We start from the raw sequence: 22,306 nt of genomic DNA on the forward strand, positions 1-22,306 counted from the left end.
GGCTGCGGGCTGTGGGGGGAGGCTGCGGGCTGTGGGGGGAGGCTGCGGGCTGTGGGGGGGAGGCTGAATGAACGGGCAGCTCCCAAGGCTGGACCATTCCTGTTTCTAGTGGAAGCCCACTTCAAGCATAAACCCTAAGGAAGAGAGTCCGGAGGCCCCAGGATTCTGCATTCACGCAGCTGGACAGGCGGCACTGGACGGTGGGGGAGCCCAGCCTCCTGGCCCACACCCTGCTCCTTGGTGCAGCCCAGGCATGGCCAGGTGGGGCTCAGGCAAGCCCGTTGGACAGGCATTTCTTCCGAACCTCAGTAAAGTTGAAGGCAGACTTGACTCTGGGCCTCACCTGACCCCTGGCCCTGCCATGCTGCTCCTCGCCACGCCCAGCTGACCCACCCCTTCCTGCTGCTGGAAGCCCCGCCTCCCTACTTGACAGGCCCCTACTAACTCTCCTGGCCTGCGGGGATCTTGGCCTCAGGGCAGGACTTGGTGCTGGGCTGCTATGGACAGCCGTGGACAGCTGTGGCAGCGGGCTGGCCTGGCTGCTGGGGACTCACTCTGGGACATGCCGCATGCCTCCCCTTCCCTCCCCCACCTCAACAAGTATTTATTGAGCACTGCTGTGTGTCAGTCAGGGATCAAAGGTCAGGGGTCAGCTCTCCTTCCCCTAGGACTGACCCAGCTAGGGCACTGGGGGTGTTTTGCCTGGGAGCAGTTTTTTCCCCCTCAAGAGAACTGTGTGCACAGGCCCTGGGTCCACCTGCTCGGAGCGCCCAGTGCCCTTGGCCAGCTGGCTGGAGCAGCCCGGAGGGAGCCTGCAGGGTGCTGTGCATGGAGCCCAGCAGCGGCTTCCTTGGGAGCCAGGGAGGTCCCCATCTGCTTTGGGCGTCAGTGCCCAGTTCGGTGCTGTCCCCGCTTTGTAACCTGTGCCCCGGCCCTCGAATGACAACCCACACCAAGAGGTGGCCACGGGCAGGAGCGGCTGCCCCCAGCCCTGATCGCTGCTGGCAGGCCAGTAGTTAAAACCACCTGTATTTATTGCCCTCGCTGCCCTCTGGCCACCCCATCAGCCGGGCTCCCTTCTATGGGACCCCCAAAGGGCAGGTCCTGGCCGCTGGACAGCTGGGGAGCATTAGAGGGGGATACATCTGTGAGCGATCTGGTCCTCGTCAAAGCTGCGCCCCAGGGAGCTGGGGGAGGGGTCCTTAGTGGGGCTGCTGCTGCCCTGTGTCATGTCCCCTGGAATAAAGTGTGGCTCTGGCGTGGTCCCTTCTGTGTATTGGTGGCTAAAGTGGGGTGAGAGGGCTGGCAACCCCCTTGCCCTGGCAGCCTCCCGTTGGGCAGTAAGGGACATGAGAGAACCATGTCACTTCCTTGGCAGGCCTGAGACAGAGATGGCCTGACTGCAATCTGTGTCCTGTTACTTCCCAGCCACTATGCAGAGAGAGAGAGAGAGTGTGTGTGTGTGTGTGTGTGTGTGTGTGTGTGTGTGTGCGCTGCAACCCCAGGAAGATCCAACCCCAGCAGGGCCCTTGGGCTCCCCTACCACAGCCTATACACTGAGATCCCTCCTAGGCCACTGCTGCCCACACCTCCTAGCCTTTATGGCCTGTGACAGAGCCTAGGGCGCACACCCCTGGCAAGTGCCTGGACACCCAGCTCCTGCTCAGCCTTGGTCAAGTCTGGAGTGCTTAGGCCAGGTGTGTACCCGTTTCCAGCTGGGCGTCCTCAGCCCTCTCCTGTGCTCCCACTGAAACTGTGTTTGCACGTGGCACCGGACGAGGAGCCTGGGGCCCCTGAACCTATTAGGCAGGCACTCTGCCACCCAGCTATGACCCAAGCCCTTCTCCCACGGCTAAGGCCCTGGGGAGGCAGGAAGCTAGTCAGGGTCCCCATAGCCTCTGGGCTAGTGATGACATCCAGGGTCCCCTCCCTTCCCATCAGGACCAACAGGTTCGCCAGTGTCACCTCACTGATGGGCCTGTTCCAGAGACTTCCGCATGTAGACATGAGTGTACACTAGCAACATCGAGCACCTCGGCATTTGTCCAAGTTCACTAGATGGGAGACTGGTAACTCAAGAGCAGGGCTGTATCCTTGGGCACCTTTCAGCAAGGGGTGAGAGCAGAGCCAGGACCCAGTCTGTACGAGGGAGGGCTAAGAGGAGGAGGCCTCACCTGCTGAGAGCGACGGGCGTGCACCTGGCACAGTGAACTGTGCCATGAAATCCTGAGGAATGGGTGCACGGAGAAGGGACACTGTGTTGCAGACACTTTGGGGTGTGAGGAGCACTGTATGTGTGGGCAAGGGGCACTGGTGTGTGTGGGAGGAGCACCGTGGGGCGTGAGTGTATAAGGAGCACTGATGTGTGTGGGAGCACCGTGGGGCGTGAGTGTATAAGGAGCACTGGTGTGTGTGGGAGGAGCACTGTGTAAGAGGCACTGTGGGGTGTGTATGGGGAGCACTGTGTGTGTAAGAGGTGAAGAGAACTGTGTGTAAGGGGGGTGAGAGGAGCACCGTGCGTGTGTAAGAGGCACTGTGTGGGGAGGGTCACATGCATGTCTCACGGTTCTGCTTTCCTCTGTACTCAGCTAGGGTTAATCCTAGCCAACCTTACACACACACAAAATGTGAATTCTGTTCTGTTCCAAAATTCACAATGACATGGACTCCAATTCATGATCCTGAAGCAAGTGTCACAGCTGAACGGGAGCAGCTCTGGCCTGTGCCCAGCAGGCTATGGCTTCCCTCCCGGGGCTATGCCCAACTATATCCCACCTTTCTGGGGCCTCCCCATGTCTGTCACCCCCGCACTGAGCCCTCCATGCACCAATTACCCCTCTTGCTCCCTGAGGCCGAGAGACACATCACGGTGGAGGTGATGTCATTTCTAAATCTCAGCCAGTGAATCTGGACCCTGCTGACCCTGGCCCTGGCCACTCTGGCGGCCACAGCAGCCTGGATGCCCGGGCAATGGTACAGACAGCACAGCATGTGCTTCCTCCCGAACTTGCCAGGTCCGGCCTGGACACAGCCGCTCCCACCCTGCCCAAGGCCTCTGCACCCATAGGTGGAGGCTGAATGCCCAATCCAAAGCCAGCCCCGTGCCCGGCCCAGAGCTCACCCAGAAAGGACTACTGCAAAGCCCAGTAGAAAGGATTTATTTATAGTCAACAGGTGACACAAGCCTTCCTTTAAATTCCATTTTTTTTTACAGTAAATAACGCATATTTCCCTCCTTCCCATGCAAGATAGAGGTGTATTAATCTACAACTCTATTTTAATTGTGAAAAAATAAAGTGTCTCCCTTTATAATCAGACTGGTAGCGTGGATATTATCTGTAGTAATGGATGGGGTTGCTCATTTCTGGACTGGTTATTTGGTTAAGTCCTAAAACATTAGGTTGAAAAAATCCCTCACCCAGTAAAAATAAATACTGCAACATGAAGGACATGAAAATCTACGGCACCCTTTAAAAACATTTCCGGAGCAGCAGTGTGGGGCTCATGGGGACCAGCAGGGCTGCAGCTTGAACGGACAAGCCCACAGACTACAGCAGGGCCACAGCCCTATAGACCACAGGACATTGCTCTGGCCAGCTGCTTGTGACCTCCAAGGCACCTGGCCACGACAGCACATGTGCTCTGTCCCTGGGAAGCTCACCATGATTGCAAAAAGACTCTGTGTCCAAACAAAATTCAAACAAACAAGAACCAATCTTATCTGCAGGACTCAGGATCCTGCCTGGCTTACAGCAGTGGTCATCACTCCTCTGGCATGCCATGGCTGCACTGGACACAGGAGAAGGGATACCAGTCGCTGCCGCCAGGCTGCCTGTCACCCTGCAGCCCTCCCCAAGGAACCAGAGACAAGGACGGCAGCGGGGTGCTGCAGCAAGGCCTGCGCTTTATTGTGGGTGATCTGAAGGAACACGGTTGGCCAGCAGGAGCCGGGCCTTGCTCTTGGTCCTGGCCACACAGCCCTCAGCCACCATACATAAATAGGGACAGACTCTGCACATGTGGCACCACCAGCCGCAGAGCAGGAGCCCACTGGTAAGGGGCCTTGTGCCCAGCCTGGCACTGAATCCGTCCCAGCGGTGCCGGCCATGGGCATCTCCACGCTGGCCAGGCAGCTTCAGTCCAGCTCGATGGGGCTGCTGTCATCCTGGCTCTCTTCCCCCTCCTCCTGCTCTGAGGAGCCCATGAGGCTGCTCAGCAGGTTCCCTAGAGGGAGATACCGGCCAGGGATGGTTAATGCACAGAGGCAATGCTACCCTGGAAGCCCGACCTCCCCAGGGAGCCCACTGCCCAGGTCACCATGTTCAAGTGGGTTGCCTAGACGAAGACACACCCAGCCATATGTCGTCAATGCCCAGAGACAGTGCTGCTCCGAAAGCCCCACCTTCCTAGAGAGTCTGATGCCCAGGTCGCCATGCTTTGCAGGAAAAACAGAGTCCAGAGGCCTGGCTGGCTACAGCTCTTGGAAGCCACACTAGCAATGTCCCTGATGACTAGTGACAGGGCAGGACAGACCCCAAGCCTCCACCAGCCAGGGAATCTAGTCGTCAGGAAGCAGCCCAAGGCCCACGGCTACCAGAGAAATCTGCACAGCATGCAGACCAGAGCCTCAAGGTCACATCTGAGCCACTCACAGCCACTTCCTGTGTGCACATCTCAAACGCACAGGACTTACACTGACCATATATCTGCCAACCCTGAGGAGTCCTCTATCCCTGAGAGTGGCAGAGACAGGGAGTGTTCTGCCAGGATGCCTGGCTGTGAGGAAGCAGATGCTCCTCTGCCTGCACTTCCCTGTGGCCCCCTTGGATACCCTGGTAGCATTTCTGGGGCAAAGGGAAACTGCTGGCTCTAAAACTCTGTGGGACAAGCAAGCATACATCCTAACGACCCTGGACTGCTGCTACTGCACACTGGGATATGTGCACAAGCTTCCGCAGGGCCACTCCCTGAGAGCTGGCTGCTCAGACAGGAGAAAGTAGTGCTCTGCTGGAGACTGCTGGAGACAGCTGGACCCTGCTCATGCACTCCACAGGCCACAGGCTCGAGAGACAAACATCTTAAGAAAAACTAGGTATGTAGGCTCAGACCATGCTCTTAGCACTTAAGAGGCTGAGGCAGGAGGATCAAATTGAGTTTGAAGCTAACACAAGTTACAGGTAGTAGTGACCTTGTTACAAACAAACAAACACCAATAACAGCTAGGCACCCAGGAGGCTAAGGCTATAAGATCTCTGAGTTCAAGGCCAACCTGATCTACATAGCAAATTCCGGGCCAGCCAGAACTATATAATGAGACCCTGTTTCAAAAAACAAACCATCAACAACAATAAACTAGAGAAACACTGTCATAGTCTACACCAAGTCACTAAGGCATAGCCAGCGCCTAGAGAGCCCTGTGAACCCAGCTGTACCCCCTTCCACAATACAGTGCTTGTCTTCACAGCACAGGCATGGAGGCCACACTCTAGCAGGTAATGGCACAGTATAGCTCACGCCATGCACAGGGCCTGCAGAGTCCCTGCCAGCAGAAGAGACAGAATTCTGAACGCTGAAGGGGGATTTACTACTTAAAACATGAACTTAGGGGCTAGAGAGATGGCTCAGAGGTTAAGAGCACTGACTGTTTTTCCAGAGGTCCTGAGTTCAGTTCCCAGCAACCACATGGCGGCTCACAACCACTTGTAATGAGATCTGGTACCCTCTTCTGGCCTGCAAGCATATATGCAGACAGAACACTGTATCCATAATAAATAAATAAATCTTTAAGAAAATAAAATAAAACATGAACTTAGAAGGGCTGGGGAGGGAATGCAGGTCAGTGGTAAAAACTTATCTAGTGTGTTCAAGGACCTCCCTGAGTCTCTAGCACCAGAAGAAGGAAAGAAAACCGGACACTCAAATGCACAGAGGACTGCACTGCACTGGCCCTGCCTTGGTGGGGTGCTCATATTTGGAGTTCAGATCCATCAAGTGGTGCCCAGTGGACAACCTGAGCTGTAGAGTCACAGACTTCGACAGCAGGTTAGAAACCTGTGTCCATGCAGACAGCCTGGACTCATGGCAGAAAGGACCGAGGGGAGCCACCTGCCCGGACCAGACCACATGGCTCACCTAGCAAGCCTCCATAGGAGGATGTCTGCTTTGGCGGCACACCGAAGAAGAGCTGTCCAATCCTGTCGAGGTACTGCAAGAAGCAGGGCAGTGGGGTCAGCAGGTGAACAGTGTCCAGCCACAGGGCCCAGCTGGGGCTGCCCGCTCTGTTCCCTCCTCTAGGCTGCGGCCCAGGTGGGGAGCCTCAGCCAAGTGCAAGAGCCTCACCTCGTTGTACATGGGGTCCCTCCGCAGGGACGGCTGATACTGCTCGCACAGCACTGTGAACACAGCCAGCTTGCCGCTGCAGTAAGAACCAAGGATGACTCCCAGTGAGACCCGTGACCCCACAGACACACACCCAGCACCCAGCTCACTCACCCGTCCACAGCCAGCAGCAGAAACCAGATGAAATTGAGCAGGGGTTGAACGAAGGGTGGCCCATCCTCGATGGACGGGTGCTTCTGTGTGTACGTTGTAAAGACCACCAGGGCACTGTTCTTGTTTTTCAAACAGAGAAACCTGCACGTGAGAAGATCCAATGAGTGAAATCCCATAGCCAGAGCTAGGAAATGGGGGCAAGGTGGGCACGCACTCCTCAACCACGGCCTCTGCTTTCTCCACCCCTGCCTGCATCTGTCATAGGAGCACATGGTGCAGGACTGAGCAGGAAACTGACCCTGATGCTGTCTGGGCTGGGCTTTAGGCAGGCTTGGCCTCTGCCCAGGACGTCACCCTAGCAGTCTGCAGTACTTCAGTGGGGGACAACAGCTGCAGTCCACACCCAGAGCCAGGCTGGCGGGCTGGAGACGTTACACAATCCCGTGCAAACATCACAGCTGGCTGTGGTGGCATATGCCTGCAGTCCCAGCACCCGAAAGGCTGAAGCAGGACAACTGCTCCAGGTCTGAGGTCAGCCCGGGCTTTACAGTGAGAACTTGGCCCAAAGGGAGATAAAGTGCTGAGTCCCCACAGCAGACCCTCCTGCCACCATCCACACAGCAAGGCATTTTCGTGGATGACCACAGGAGAGCACTGTCCCCTAGGAAGGGGGGCCCAAAAGGTAAGGCACTGGCCATCAAGCCCAAGGATGCACTCAACCTTAGGGCCAGTATGGCGGAGGGAGAGGATTCCAACAAGCTGCACTCTCACCTTTACAGACGTGTGCCCTGCACCTCCGCTCTCTGCATATACTAGGTAAATAATAAAAATGTCATTTAAAATAAAAACAAACCCAGGGGCGGTGCCCTCCTGATTCAGGCAGGTGAGGACGAACCGTCCACCAGCGGGGCTGCGCCTCGCTCCTCCAGTGAGGATGGGCAAACACAGCCGCAGACTCCTAAGCAGGGCAGGCCGCAGAGTGCAGCAGTGGACACCGTGAGAGCTGAAAAGACAGCCTTGGGCCCGAGGCTCTCCCTCAAGCATGGAGCAGTCTAAGGACAAGGAGGTCTGCTCAGGGCTGTCTCCACTCCAGGCTGGGAGCTGCACAAAGGCCCCACAAAGTCCTCAGGAGCACTTACTGCAGCACAGCCTGGGCCACGAACATGTCCACCTCACTTCTGAAGCCTCGGGCAGTGGAGTACTCAACCAGCATGTTGGCGCAGCCCTCGCCGTCAGTGGAGTGCAGGAAATGATACCGAGACTCACAGTAGTTTTGCTCTGTGAAGGGAAAGAATCTGCAGCTGGGCATGTGTGAGCATGGAGGGCACAGAGCCACCCACGCTTCCTCCCCTGCTCCAACCCATTTGCACACCTGGGCACACCTGCTGCCTGTGCCAGGACAGGAACCCTGGAGTGAGCTGTCTGTCTGCACGGCTGCTCACACCTGCCTGTCACCAGCCTCCTTGTGCCCAGAGAACCAACACCAAACAGCTCAGTGGGCACGGTCACCCAGCCCCCTTCTCCCTGTTCTACATGTGTGAAACTGCTGTGTCTTCCCAACCCTTGTGTGCGTGTGAGTTGAGTCCACAGCAAGTTACTTCTTCTGACCTTCTAACTACAGAAGGTCCTGGCTGAGGGAAGCTCCTTTGCACACAGTGAAGATCATCAGTGCCTGTTATATTTAAAGGCAGAAACCTGCCAGCATTTTAGTCCAAAGCCTAACAGGAGAGCATGCTGGGAATCCTGAGTAAGATCAAGTAGGAACCTGGGATTCCTTCTCTTCCTGGAGCCCTGATAGCAGGAGGAGGAAAGGTGCCCCCCAATACCAACAACTCAGGTCCCCAGCCCCTGACCCCCACGCAAAGAGCTTTTCTGCCCAGGGCTTTGGGGTGTCAGAGAGAGAGAGAGAGAGAGAGAGAGAGAGAGAGGAGAGAGAGGAGAGAGAGAGCAAGCACACGCACACGTAAAGTAATTAGGACAGACCCTCATTCACAGCCTGCTTCTGTCTCACCGAGTGGGACAGGGCACTCTGGGAAGTGAATGGTACCCTACCCTGGGCTACTTAATCTTGGAGCAAGTACTTGGAAACCCCCTTCCCCAGGTAGTCATGGTCCCTGGAATGGATGTGGACTAGGCTCAGTACCTCACCCGTCCCCGGGGACACAGCCACTACAACCTGTCTCAGACACTGCTGCTGAGTGGATCTAAAAGTCCCTGCTGGCAGCACCATCACATATGCAGACTGGACATTTCCAGACCATGGGCCAGGCATGTACTGTGTGAAGGCCTGGCCCACAAGTGACAGGCAGCTTGCTCTCAGCTGGAGGATGGAACAGCCTTCAAGAGGAAGGCAGAGCTCTGAGGCACACAGTAGCATACGTAGGAATGACACTCCTGAGCTCTGGGGGTTAGGGGTTTCCTCTGAGTTTCCGTGAAGCTCCTGATAGTTCTCCCTGTAGCTCTGCAGTGAAGGTGGAGTGCCGAGTGCCCAGGAGGGAGGGAAGAGGAAGCCCCGTAAGCCCCCAGGATGTATGGAAGTCTGACTCAGCACATTTGCTGGGGGGGGTGCACCTCTGGGTGGACACCTGCTAGACTCAAAGAACTTGATCAAGTACATCCTGTGATTGTCATGGCTACAGGGGGCGTGGCAGCAGGTCTTGCTCACAGAACTAGTCTATACTCAACTTTGAATGACATTACCTCTGGCTCAGACCTTTAGAATTCTCAAAGCACAAAGGAAGGTGTGTGTCACAGGTCCCTGTGCACTTCTAGGCATCACTTCATCTCACCCAAGCTCCATTAGGCCCAGCCCACCCATTAGGAGAGCTGTAGCAAGAATGCCACCCTCACAGGGTACAGCTCCACACCAGCTTCCCCAGAAATGCCACTGGGGTAGAACTGTTCAGGTCCCAGCAGACATCCACCAAGCATGTGTCTTGTGCCCAAGCCAACTCAAGAGCCAAGAGCAGGCACACCTGCAATCCACCCCATGACCAAATATCTAAGAGATGCTCACCCCAAAACTGAGATTAACATTAAGAGAACTACAGGGCAGGGAGCCACCAAAGGGATGGAGTGTGGAGGCTTACTGAGGAAGGAGGAGAGTGAGAGGTTGTTGGGAGAGGAGCATGTGATCAGTGGGAGAATCAGGACAGAAACTGGAAAGGAGACAGCACCACTCCCCAGGGGTCCCTTATGAGCTGTGGAGGCTCCATCCGGGTCAGTCTACTACCAAAGCAGAAACACTGGACTTAGCCAGTTGAAAGATAGGCTGATGTTCTTCCCCATGGCCTCTCCAACTTCTCAGCATGCAGGTACACAGAGGATTCGGCTGCTGGCTAGAAGAGATCCCATGCCTACCTTTCCACAGCGTTAGGGCCAGCAACTGGTGGAGCCGAGGATGGCCCAGTTTCCCAGACCCTCCACTGGACCACTTCAGGGCTCTGGACACAAAAGCTACTCGCTCAGGAGAGTTTGGATCCATCAAGCTGAACACTTTAGCCAGATTTTCTGCAAATGACACAATCAGATCCTTACCAAAGGCACATATTAGGTGTCACAGGTCAACAAAAGCCCAGCACTCTGTGAAGAGGCTGGAGAAGTACTGTATGTGTCAGACTAGCCTGGGCTGTAAGAGTCAGACCTGTCTCAGCTCTCCCCAACTACCCTCCCATTATACAACTTCAACAGAACGCCCAGAAGCCGGTCAGTCGAGTGCTGCTGGGTGTCCTGCATGCACTGCCCAGGTCTGGGGCCTCCCCGGACTGGCTTGCCCACTGCCCTTCTGACTATGTTGATGTGAGTGGGCCATGCTGAGAGGCAGTTTTGTGGGAGCAGAGGACCAGCAGGAAGGCTCCAAATGAGAGCAGCTTCCTCCTCTGTAAGAGCAGGGGAGGCCACAGAGCAGTGTGCAGAAAGGGCTCTAGCAGCCACATGCTGGCTCGGTGGGATTAGTTGCTGTCAAGAGGTCTGTAGTGTGTGCCCAGGGCATGGCAAGTGTGACCATCCCATGACAAAAATCAGTCCTGGAGTCAGAGACCCACCCCTGTCCCCCACCAAGCGGGACTGGAGGTGGTGAAGGGACTGTGGAGGAGATCAGTTCCAGAAGCCCATGTTGACAGGCTACTGCACAGTACACCATGCATGTGGAGTCCTCACCCAACAACTCATCAGCTACGTCCACCTCTGCCTTCTCCAAGGATTCGAGGACCAGCATGGACAGGTCGGCCGCACTGTTCTGCTGTAGAACAACCAACATACAAAACCGCGGTTAACAACAGGCCCCCAGGCCTTCGGAAGGGCCGAGGTAAAGCGGGTGGCTGTGGGCTCTGCAGACGGCAGCCTGCAGACACATTGCTAGGACACTGCCAATGAGCAAAGCAGCCGGGTCGCTGGCAAGTGGCAACCTTACAGAAGCCAGCCTGGAGCTCCAACCACAAAGACTCCCCAGCAACAGCCTTGGAGACTAAGACCCTATGCCATTGGTGGCCAGACCCAGGATAGTTCAATACACCCCACCCTGCCCCTCCGGCCTTTCCTCATCGTGGCAGTGCTTACCTGGCCATGACTGAAGAACAGCAACGCTCCTGAGTACATGAGCTCCCGGGCCTCTGCATGCTTGCTTTGGGACATGTATCTGCAGATAGGGAAGAAGGGAAATCCAACCACGAGTGAGTGGGAAGCCCAGCCATGCGCCATGCAGATGCCTACAAGGGGGGCTTGCTTTCTATGTGCTGGCTAGCCATGCCTGGGGTGGCTACAAATGCCGAGGTAAAACTTATTATTATTATTAAGTACTCTTCTGAGTATGCTGGGTACTGTAGTACCACCCCGGCAAGCTACTCTGAACACAGCTGTGTGGAAGGTTCTGGGGACAAAGGTCCTATTAGCAACATACTCACCTGAACATGCAGGGTACCCTCCAGTCAAGGCCCAACAAGTAACCCAAGGAGAAGCCAGAGCAGACTAAGATGGAACTTCCACGATGGGGCAGGGGAGATGGGCACTGTCTACCCCAAACAGAAGGACTGGTCTGCATGTGGGGACAACTGGGGATAGATCCCTGGAGATGACGACAACAGCGACTGCAGCAACTCTGCCTAGGCCCAACTTCAATCACCACCTTCCACACCACCTGCTGAACAGTGGATGCCTAACCCTTATACTCAGCAGGTGTGATGAGTGCCCCACCATCACCCAAGAACACAGCCGAGGTCCCATGGGCAAAGCTGGAGTTTAAGATGACTATACAAAAGCATTACTAATGCAGGCAACACTCAAATCAAGCCTGGGGGTATGATGGGACATCACCAGAACAGATGGCTCCTCTTAGGGCTGTATCCAACCAGTTACAGGGTATTCAACAACCAGGGCCACCCCGATATCCTCAGTAGGGCACAGGTCCCCAAACACCTTGCGGCTGCACTGATAGTAAAGGCAGCAAATGAAAGCCAACATTGCAAGACAGAAGTCTCCTGTCACTGACCACCCTTGAGCCTTGTCAGCACCATTAGAAGGCAGTGGCCCCATAGCACCACCATGCACTCTGGGGTCCCATCACCAGCCAGGCAGATAACTTGACTGTTGTGTAGATATTTCTTCCAAATTGTAATAATTTCCCCTGGAGGGAGCTCCTTAGCTCTGGAGAAGTAAACATACAAGGCTTAGGCAGCCCCTGAAACTTACAAATCTCACATAGCCTCTCACCATGGTTATACAAACAGTAACAATTGGTGGGGAGAATGGACCCACCCACAAGCAAGAAGCTGTGCAGGGAATGCCAATGATGTAGCTGCCTTTGAGTCATCCATTGCCCTGTTAGCCTTATAAGCTCAAAGGCCCAGTAAGTGGGATGTGGGTTCAATCATTTCTGTGGTCTGTTGGCAGTGACCTATCTGGAGTGACTAGATATTTGTTCATGTCTCTGCAGGAAGAGTCACACAATACAACCGGTACCCAAATAAGAACCAATGAGTTGAGGAAGAGTGTTGCATGGCCCAGCATGGGTGGTGATCTGTGTGAGGATGGAATATCTATGAGGCAGTCCCATTATGTTTTCCTTTCCTCATGTGGGATGGAATGGAGCACCTCCTTGTTGGAGTGGTGAGTGCATACTCCAGGCCATGGGTGATAAGACATGCAACCAAGGCCAAGCTATCTGAAAGTGGAACATTCCTAGGCAGAATCATTAGGTGGCCATCTTCTTGTACTTGATATGGGATATCATGGGGATGTTACCCAAACTACTGATGGACTAGAGAATTTACCACAATCCTTGAATGTAGCACATAAGGAAAAAGCTACAATATCAGGTGCATAGCCTTTGTTGTAGGAAAAGACACAGGATGCTTCCCACTATATTATCCCCTAGTAATTGGCAGGAAAAGTAGAGAAAAGTGAGGATGAGAGTGAGACCCAAAAACTTGGAAATCCACGGGAAGAAATTAAGACTGGGGAGGAAGAGAACATGGTCACAATCACAGAAGAGACCCCACAGGTCCAACCTTTAAAAGGAAAAAGTACATGATTCAACAAGCAAACGGCCAAGAAACTACAACGGAGCACTTAGCATCTGAACTGAGCTTGATGAGGAAAGACTTAAACATAGTCAAAGGGCCTGTCACAGCCACCGCTCCTGAGGCTGTAGAACACAGCGACTGACGGGATCAATCTGAGTGTAGTGCAAGCAAAGAAACTAGGGATCATCCACCACCCCTTGAGACAAGAATTAGGCAACACAACCTTAGGTGACAGGAGGGGAATCAGCCCTGGTACAGTGGCTCATAAAGCTCAAAGGACACTTGGTTATTGCTGGCTGAGGTCTCCGTGACTATCAGGGACTGGCAGAGAGCAGAGGAGAGACAGGCATTACTGTACATGAGAGAATTACTGTCTGGTGCTCACTTCACTAAGTCAGACAAAGAGTCAAGAGAGAGGCTGATCGAGCAGGCATCATGCACTGGGGTGGGCTTTGCTAGCCTGATGGTGAGACGTGATCTTTATGAGGTAGGAGAAGCTCTCCAGATCAGAAAGACTGACATGTAAACAAGGTTCAGAAAATGGCAAAGCAATCACAAGGAAAGAAAGAAGAGTGAAGAAGACCAAAGGGTGTGCCCAGGCCACTCAAAGGCAAATGTGGCAAGATCTGTGTTGAATCGGTATCGCTGGGAAAATACAACAAAAACAAAAATATTAGCAGAGTCAAGTGCTTGTAGTGAGCCTCTGAGGCTTTAAAACCTGAGCCACAGTCCACAGACATCAATGCTACAACAGTGCAGGTAACAACAGAGCGGGCAGTTACTGCTCCAGCGCGAAGCATCCTGGAATAAAGACAGCTCAGACTGGGGCCTCTTTCAGCAGTGTGGTCTGGAAGGGTGAGGGTTAGGGTGCCTGTCAGAACCAGAGGTCCAGAGGTAAGCCAGGAGTTCCTGCCTTCCCTGGGCCTGAGCCAGGGCAAGCAGCGTAAACCTGCCCAACAGAACACCTGGAACAGAGATGCACAGCAGTCCTGGGGCGGCAGCAGCCCAGGACGACGCCAGGTGGTTCATGGAAAATGCCTGTGGCTTCTGGAGGGTCAGATGGTGTGCTGTCCCCCAACCATGGCACCGGGCTATTGTCTCCAACATTTCTCTGGTGCCAGAACAACTGACAGAAGTCACGAGGTCTTTCCTGCTGGTCCAGGCTTGCTACCAACTCTTTTTTAGGGTCCTCTTAGCTGCTCAAGACCATGGACACTTATTTGGAATGGGTAATTGTGCACCTCCAGAGAATCTGTCCATTCTCTCTAAAAAGGTTTACTACAGAACGTTGACCCTTTAAGTATCTTACAGATGTGTAAAAACATCTAGAACAGGAAATAGAGAAATTAAGGAGATTAAACAGAGACAGCTAGCCTGCCCGAACGGGAAAGGCACTCTCAGAAGCAGTAAGGTTGTCAAGTGAGAACTGCACTGCCAGGTGTGAACTATCTATCTCTGTTAAGTCGGTGGCCATAAGGGCTATGCGCTAGAACCAGATGGTAAGTCCCGACTGTTAAAGACACCACATGCTTTGGCTGCAGGACATGGAGGAATGAGGCTAGAATTCAACTCAAAGTTCTCTCGCACTCACAGGCTTTTGTAGTGCCACAGGCACGGAGGCTGGTGGGGGCAGCTGTTCCCGACTGTCCTGAGAGGCTATGGGGGCGGGTGGGCTGCAGTACCAGCAGCAGGGAAGATGTACCCTGGGTGCAACAGTACACAACTGTTAAGGAGCACCAACCTCTTTCGGCTTGGGTCACAGCCTTTGAAAACTCTTACCTGCTACTGTAAGCCTGGGCAAAAGTCCACGGCCAACAAGGTCACAGAGCCAACAAGGTCACAGACCCTGCGGAGGACTACTGCTATCGCTTTGTTAAATGGCTACATTGTGCCTGTTAAATGAGACATTTCTATTTCCCTCACAGATTACTGCTGCCGGCCCCTCAACTGGTCAGGGAAGGAAGACTCTCTTTTCCAATGGGAGATGTAGTGTAGAGCCTTAGACCAGCTCAAGCTGAGACTCAGATGGACTGTTGTGGCACTGTGGCACAGCATGCAACCACAAATGAAGGACAGTCACCGGAGCCTTGGCAAGCACTGCTGAAGAGGGATGAGGAGGACTCGGAAAGCAGTAGAGAGTAGCATGCCCTACAGCTACTTCCTAAACTGAAACATTCCATGGGGGAGGGAGATGCACACTTCAAACTCAGGAAGTGAATGAACAAGCCTCAAGAAGTAAAAAAACGGCGGTGGTGGCGCACGCCTTTAATCGTAGCACTCGGGAGGCAGAGGCAGGTAGATCTCTGTGAGTTCAAGGCCAGCCTGGACTACAGAATGAGATCCAGGACAGGCGCAAAGTTACACAGAGAAACCCTGTCTCGAAAATCAAGAAACAAAACAAACAAAAACAAACAAAAAAAAAAAGTAAAAAAAAAAATCACAAGTCCCAAGAAGTTTCTACAACTTAAAAGATGCACATGGGCTCTCCCCACAAGGTGAAAGAAACAGGAACAACTGCCAGATAAAGAAGATGCCTCCACCAGCTAGGCTGCCTGCAGACCATGCTGGAAATCCAGGGATATAGTCATCGCCCATACTGGGGTGCTATTGGGTCTCACAACGCTCCTGTAAGTAACCCCAACAAACTCACTGATTCACTAAGCTAGACTTGATAAAACTGTTAACTTTGGTCTGTTGGTGCCCTACTGGGTGAAGAGATGTTTATTCACATCCTCCCAGGGAAGGTCACATAATTCTGGTATTGCAGAAGAGCATTCTAGAAAAGCAAATGCTGTACTCATAGGCAAGCAACCTCATGTTGCTATCTGCATGAACAGAGACCACAGGTACTGTTCTTAATGACAGTCACTGGCTTGGGTGGCTTGTGCAGGACACCAGACTCCCAAGCCCTTCTATCTGAGGCTTAGCAAGAAAAACACTCATAGAAACCAAAGTATTCTGTCAGTGACACACCAAATTCCTAAGATCTGAACCTCCCACTGACCATGTCCTGCCTTATTGAAATCACCTGTTGCCAGGTCAGTGAAAGTTTGAAAGATTAAACTTCCAACAGTGAAAAAAAAAATTCTCCTCACAAAACTCCTGGAGCAGAGGGGTGGTGGTGGGTGTTCCCCGCCGGGTGACTACGCAGGCTGGGTGCCCCAAGGCCATGGGACAGCTGAGCGTAGTTAGCCTTCCTTGGCACTCGGCTCCATGCACCCTTAAAATCACCGTCTACACAGAGGTAGCTTTGCACGGCAGGGGCCAGATTCCACAGGCTCCAAGGAGACTCACAGCAGCACTGTCTCCTCTAACCCGCAAAGGAAGGGCGGCTGCGCCAGGACTCCAGCTGATTCTGCTTTTATTGGCTGGGGCCCATGAGTCACACCTGCCATCCCAGCACTTGGTGGTGGTGGTAGGGGTCTGAGGGCAGAGCTCAGTGGAACACTTGCTTGGCATACATGGAGGCCCAGGTTCCATCTCCAGCACTGCGAAAACTGGGTATGGCTGTACATACCTGTATCGTGGCACTGAGGAGGTAGAGGCAGGAAGAGCAGAAGATCATCTTTGGTTACATACAGAATTTGAGACTAGCCTGGACTACAGGATTCATGTAGTGTTGGCTAAAGAGAGAAAATCAGAGCTGGACAGAAGGTGGTCCACAGGCTAGGGAAATGGTTCAGTGGCTAACTGCATGCTAAGCAAGTGTGCTGACCTGAGTTCACATCTCCAGCCCCCACATAACACCTGTATACGGGGGCTGGAAAAATGGCTTGGAAGTTGATCTTCCAGAGGACCTGGGTTCGATCACCAGCACCAAATGTCAGCTTACAGCCACCTGTAACTCCAGGTCTAGGGGACCTGATGCCCTCTTCTGGTCTCTGTAGGCACCCAGCACACACGTGGCACACAGACATTCATGCAGACAAAACACCCATCCACAAAATAAATACATTTATTTTAAAAAAAAAAAAAGGCAAAAGACAAAACGAAGGAAAACAAAACAAAAACCTGGTGTGGTTGTGTGTACTTGACCCCAGTGCTGGGGTTGCTGGCCTGTCAGCCCAGTGGCAGTAGTGAGCGGTAGGTTCAATGACAGAATCTGCCTCCAAAAAACCCAAAAACCCAAAAAAACGGTTGAAAGCAACTGATGAGGTAACCCAAGGTCAACCTCTGGCCTCCAGATATACAAGCACACAAATGCACATGCATACATCACAATGGGGAGGGAGGCGCTGGTCTAACATGCTCATCCAGCACACGGATCCAAGGACAAGGGACACTTGAACATGACTTAGTGGCCTCAGAAGGCTATGGTGTGCTTAACACACACTGTAGGGTTTCTTTTAACACACAGGATGTCAAAAGCAGGGGACACACTGGGATGATCCAAAGGAGGTGAAACTTTCCAACCTGCCGGGAGCTTCTCCAGCTCAGGAACAAAAAAACTCCATAGCTTCAGGAAGACCGAGCTCCACCAGCTTCACTAGGCCCAAGCATTACAAGCTGCAAGGAGTGCTGAAACTCATGGACAAGCCCAGTGGCTTGAAAGCAACAGGTTCAGACCAACTGACCTGGAAAGGGAATTCTCCAACCTGTTGAGCTGGCTACAGGCTGTGCACTGCACTCCAGGTCTCCTTTTGTCAACTGTCACCCACGCTGGGGTGGACTTTGGTGATGCAGCTGTCTTTGAATCATTTCTGCTCCTGTAAGTAACCCTCACCCATATTCATAGAAGTAACCCAATGCTGGCTCCCCAAGTTGGACTTTGGTGGTATCTGTACTGTCTGTGATTTCCTGTCTGTGACGTTCAGGTCTCCCCAGGAACAGTGTCACACTACCACTTTGTAGGACAGAAGTGAAAAGTAGTGGAGCACTGGGTAGGCTAAAACTAAAAGGCTCCTCACCCACACAAAGCAACCAACACCGGGGCCCTGGAGGACAGCATGGTGGTGCTGTCGCAGGGAGGCCAAACAGCTCCTAACTTGCTGAGATACCAACAACCAGGCCTGCAAAACTCATCCGTCCTCCGGGGAGACATCTCAAGAGACAAGACAAGGTGGTCTGCCACACCAGGACCATGGTTATGTCAGGGGGCTCTCAGGTCACCAAGGCCCAATCTCTGTGGACTACCTAGCTCCTCCTCTCCCACACGGGATGAGTGGTGAGGCTATAATGGGTTGTGACACATTCATAGGACACAGCATGCTATAAACGTGGATCAGACTCAGAACACTTTGTTGAGTGAACTTGAAAGCCACATAGATGGAGAGCCCCTTGACCACTGTACAGAACCCAAGACCAAGTAAAAAGAACTGTGCTGAATAACAGACAAGTTGCCTGGGAATACTAGCTTAAGAGAGGGAATGGGTGTGTGTGTGTCATGACCATGAACATCTTCAGCATCACCATCTTCCAAAGTAAAAAATTTATGCAAATACTCACTTTGTTTTTATTTTTTTTTTTTTGAGACAGGGTTTCTCTGTGTAGTATAAATACTCACTTAAATATGTAAACACCACTTATCCATTCAAAGAAGCTGAAAAACCAGGTGAGATGACTCAGCTTAGAAGGATTAACTGAGTTCAATCCCCAGGACCCTCAAGGGGAGAATAGACTCCTGAAAGTTGTCCTGATGTTAACGTGTATGCAACGACACACAGATTTAAAAACCAGTGCCTTTGAGCATTATGATGTCTCTAGTAGTCCTACCCCCACGGAATGACCCTGAGCCTATGTGGAACTCCACAGGAACCCCTGAGTCCCCAGGGCAGCAGTGGTGACTGTTTCCCTCATTCTCAAGTAGTTCAGGGAAGCTGAAGTCTATTAAGCTCGGTAACAAGTACTGGGCCACAGTAGAATGCTGTGTCCCTGGAGTACACTGTTGGTGGGTTCCCTGTATGCTGATAACATGTGGCCTCAAACAATGAAGAGGCAGAACTTGTCCGTCATCATCCCTAGTTCACTTTGACCAAGGGAACTCTTCTGGTCACATAAGACTAAATTAATTGAATGTCTTCAGTCACAGAAGGATTGGTTCAAAACAAGAACATGTTTATTCTGGGAGATCCACTTTTGTTGATGAATCAAAAAATGGTACTGGTGGTGGTGGCATACACCTTTAAAAAAATTTACCCATTTATTTTATGTACATTGATGTCTTGCCTACATGTATGTCTGTGTGAGGGAGTTGGATCCCCTGTAACTGGAGTTACAGACAGTTGTGAGCACTCATGTGGTGCTGAGAATCAAACCCAGGACCTCTGGAAGAACAGCCAGCACTCTAAACCACTGAGCCATCTCTCCAGGCTCATGGTACATGCCCTTAATCCCACCCAGAACTTTGGAAGCAGAGTTCTGAGTTCGAGGAAATCCTGATGTACGTGCAAGTTCCTGGAGAGCCAGGGCTACACAGAGAAAGCCTGTCCTGAAAAACCAAAAAACCAAAACCAACCAAACAAAAAAAGGTAAGACACCAGGGTGTCCCCCCATTGTTGCAGAAGTATAGACAGTGATTGGCCTGCTACATGAGGAACCCTTGCAACCCAAAGCTGTGTTTTTTCCTTTGTTCATTCAACAACTGCTTGGGCCAGTTGGCTGCCCCTGCCCCGTGAACCATCAACATAGGAAAAACTAACCATTCAGTTGGCTTGATGACATAGGCCTGTCGTCCGAGACACTTAGGAAGCGGAGCCTGGAGGATCAAGAATTCTAGGCCTGCCTGGGCTACAGAGTTGAAGGCATACTCACTCAAAATTCTAAGTTTAAAAAAGGGCTGTAGTGTATCTCAAAGGTAGAGTCCTTGCCTCGCTTGTGAGGTATCCTGGGTTCCATTCCCAGTATCACAAAAATATTAAAAACTAAAACCAGTTACTTATCAATCACTTGTCACTTGTACATGCAGAACTTAACTTCGTTGTGTTTTTTTGAGACACAGGGTTTCTCTGTATAATAGCCTTGGCTGCTCTCGAACTCACTTTGTAGGCCAGGCTGGCCTAGAACTCGAGAGACTCATCTACCTCTGCCTCTCAGTGTTGTGACTAAAAGCATGGGCACCATGACTGGCTACAGATTTTTAACTAAAAAATAAAGCAAGTGCCTTCCCAATATAATTAGTTTGTTTTTTGATAAAGACACTCAGGACAATGTGACGGAACCAGATGTAGCCAGACTGGTTTGCATTTCTAGTGTCTGGTTTAGTACACAGAAAATTCCCCAACAAGGCTGCCCTTTAGGTAACGTGAAATTAGAGTAGTGAGGACTAATGTCTTCGTTAAGCTGCTAGTCAGTGACTAACCACCTGCTCCTAATCCCGGCCACTCCACAGATAAAGCAAATGGGAAGTCTTTGAAAGCAAGGATGCCAGGGCTCACCCGACACCTGCGAAGGCCCTGGACAGAGCAGTGTCATGGAGGGAAAATACTGCAGGGCTGGTCTCTGATGGCTTGGCAGCTCCCACATGTGGCCTTGGTCACATGTCCTTTCCTACTATGTCCTCCTGGCTATTTGTCAGGCTCACTCTGGGCACGTGGGGAGGAAGTGGAAATTGTCCTCAAATGTAAACAAGGGTGAGCACTAATGTACAGGGCTTCAAGGCAGTGAGGCCACTGTGTAAGGTGTCACCCACTGTCACGGCAGCTTCACCCAGTCCGTAGAACGCACCACGCCAGGAGCAAGCTGGAGGGGGTGATTGTGGGAGGCGTCCCACAGTGCACAGGGACCCTTCGTTGACAGTGATGGATGGCTGAAAATGTGTTACCGGCATCGTACTCTATGCAGACACAATATAACCACTTTCCACTCATTTTACTGCAGACCGAAAACTGCCCTAAAGCAAACAAAGGCGACTAAAACAAAAAGTCGGTCTGAGGGGCGCAGAGGCTAACCCCACACCCCGGACATGGAGCAGGAATGCCGCTCTCCTGCAGTGAGGAATGGAGGCCGACGTGGGGATTATCAGCAGGCAGGCAGATGCTCACAGGCAGGAACCTGGAACCAAGGCTGCCGATGGCCACGGGCAGGCCCATCGTGTGCCCCTGAACACACTTAAGCCGGCGGTGCCACTCCAGTCACCGGCCACTGAGAGGAGGACCAGGAGAAACTACTCTGAGAACAGGAGCTGACGACCAGCGGGAAGCTCCAGGGAACCGGAGGCCAGAGGAGGAAGAGGGTGGGCTAGGAATGGCGGGAAGAGAGGCCTGGAGGGAAGGAGGAGGCCTAGGAGGGAGCAGAGAGGCCCGGGGCAGGGGAGGCCGCAGAAGTTGGCTGGGGCAGGATGCCTGGGAAGGGGAAAGACCGGAAGAGGCCGCGCAGCGAGGAAGGCAGGAACCCAGAGAGGTGAAGCCGAGAGAGGAGGAGGAGGGGGGGGGAAGCCAGGCAGGGAAGAGGAGGCCCTGCCGAGTAGTCCAAGCCCGCCGCCCCCGCTCCGACCCACGACGGCAGCCGTGCGAACCAATGAGAATGCGGGGCGCTGCAGCACAGCCAATGAGCAGCAGCGGAGGCGGGGCCTCGGCGCCAAGCCACCGCCCGCGCCCACCTGAAGAAGAGGGTCCGGTACATCTGGTGCGCCTCGTAGTAGTCGCCCTTCTCGACGCTGGCACGCAGCTTGCCCTCCACGCGCTGGACGCCACCGCGGTTGCGGGCGCCGTTGCGGGCGCCCTCCTGCTCTGCCATCGCCGCCGCCGCCGCCGCCATGGGCCGGCGCTCCGCGCAGAGCTGACGCTGTCGCAGGCGCGGTCGGCGGCACCTCCCGGCTTCCGTCCCTGAGGCCACCCGCACGCCCTCTACGGTGGCCGAGAGGAGCCTCGCGAGGGCGGGCGCGCCGCGGGCCAGCACGTGATCCGGGCGGAGCCACGGAGGCTGGCGGGATCCGCCAGAGCCTCGCGAGCTACGCCCCCGGCGGGTGCAAAGGACCCTGCGAGCATGGGCGGGGAATAAGAGGAGGGGGTGGGGTCCGCGAGCTGCCATGCGTTCCGGAAGGAACGTGCTAGTAGTCACGCGAGAGCGGGCGGGGCAATACGCTGGGGTGTGTGTTGTACATGCGGGCGGGGATACACGCTGGTGTGTGTGTGTGTGTGTGTGTGTGTGTGTGTGTGTTGTGTTGTGTTGTGTTGTACATGCGGGCGGGATACACGCTGGTGTGTGTGTGTGTGTGTGGTGTGTGTGTTGTGTGTGTGTGTGTGTGTGTTGTGGGGTTGCGGTTACTGTACAATATTACCAGCGAGAGCGGGCGAGGTTACACGCTGGTGTGTGTGTGTGTGTGTGTTGCGGTTACTGTACAATATTACCAGCGAGAG

The 22,306-nt window shown here is 53.3% G+C and overlaps 2 protein-coding genes across 3 annotated transcripts in view; one reads left to right on the forward strand and one right to left on the reverse strand.

Moving 5' to 3' along the window:
• The window catches only part of Adap1 (ArfGAP with dual PH domains 1), a 50,452-nt gene extending 49,187 nt beyond the window's left edge, over positions 1–1,265 (forward strand). The window contains 1 exon segment of the mRNA XM_028855997.1: positions 110–1,265. Within this exon segment, the coding sequence (XP_028711830.1) occupies positions 110–138 (29 nt within the window). The 3' untranslated portion in view covers positions 139–1,265.
• A 1,877-nt stretch (positions 1,266–3,142) lies between these two features.
• On the reverse strand, positions 3,143–21,842 carry Get4 (guided entry of tail-anchored proteins factor 4). 2 transcript variants are annotated; one of them, XM_028855999.2, is made up of 9 exons: positions 21,547–21,842; positions 11,050–11,128; positions 10,651–10,729; positions 9,853–10,002; positions 7,632–7,770; positions 6,493–6,633; positions 6,340–6,415; positions 6,133–6,205; positions 3,143–4,224 (listed from the first exon to the last, which is right to left on the reverse strand). In XM_028855999.2, exons 1-9 carry the CDS (start codon positions 21,702–21,704, stop codon positions 4,136–4,138), a joined length of 984 nt encoding a protein of 327 aa, XP_028711832.1. In that variant the 5' UTR covers positions 21,705–21,842; the 3' UTR covers positions 3,143–4,135. The 2 variants fall into 2 exon arrangements, with proteins under 2 accessions (XP_028711832.1, XP_028711831.1); XM_028855998.2 differs by having other exon boundaries at positions 10,651–10,732.
• Between the last annotated feature and the right edge of the window lie 464 nt (positions 21,843–22,306).

The sequence above is a fragment of the Peromyscus leucopus genome, chromosome 23 (assembly GCF_004664715.2).
Source record: "Peromyscus leucopus breed LL Stock chromosome 23, UCI_PerLeu_2.1, whole genome shotgun sequence".
In the NCBI taxonomy this organism is placed as follows: Eukaryota; Metazoa; Chordata; class Mammalia; order Rodentia; family Cricetidae; genus Peromyscus; species Peromyscus leucopus.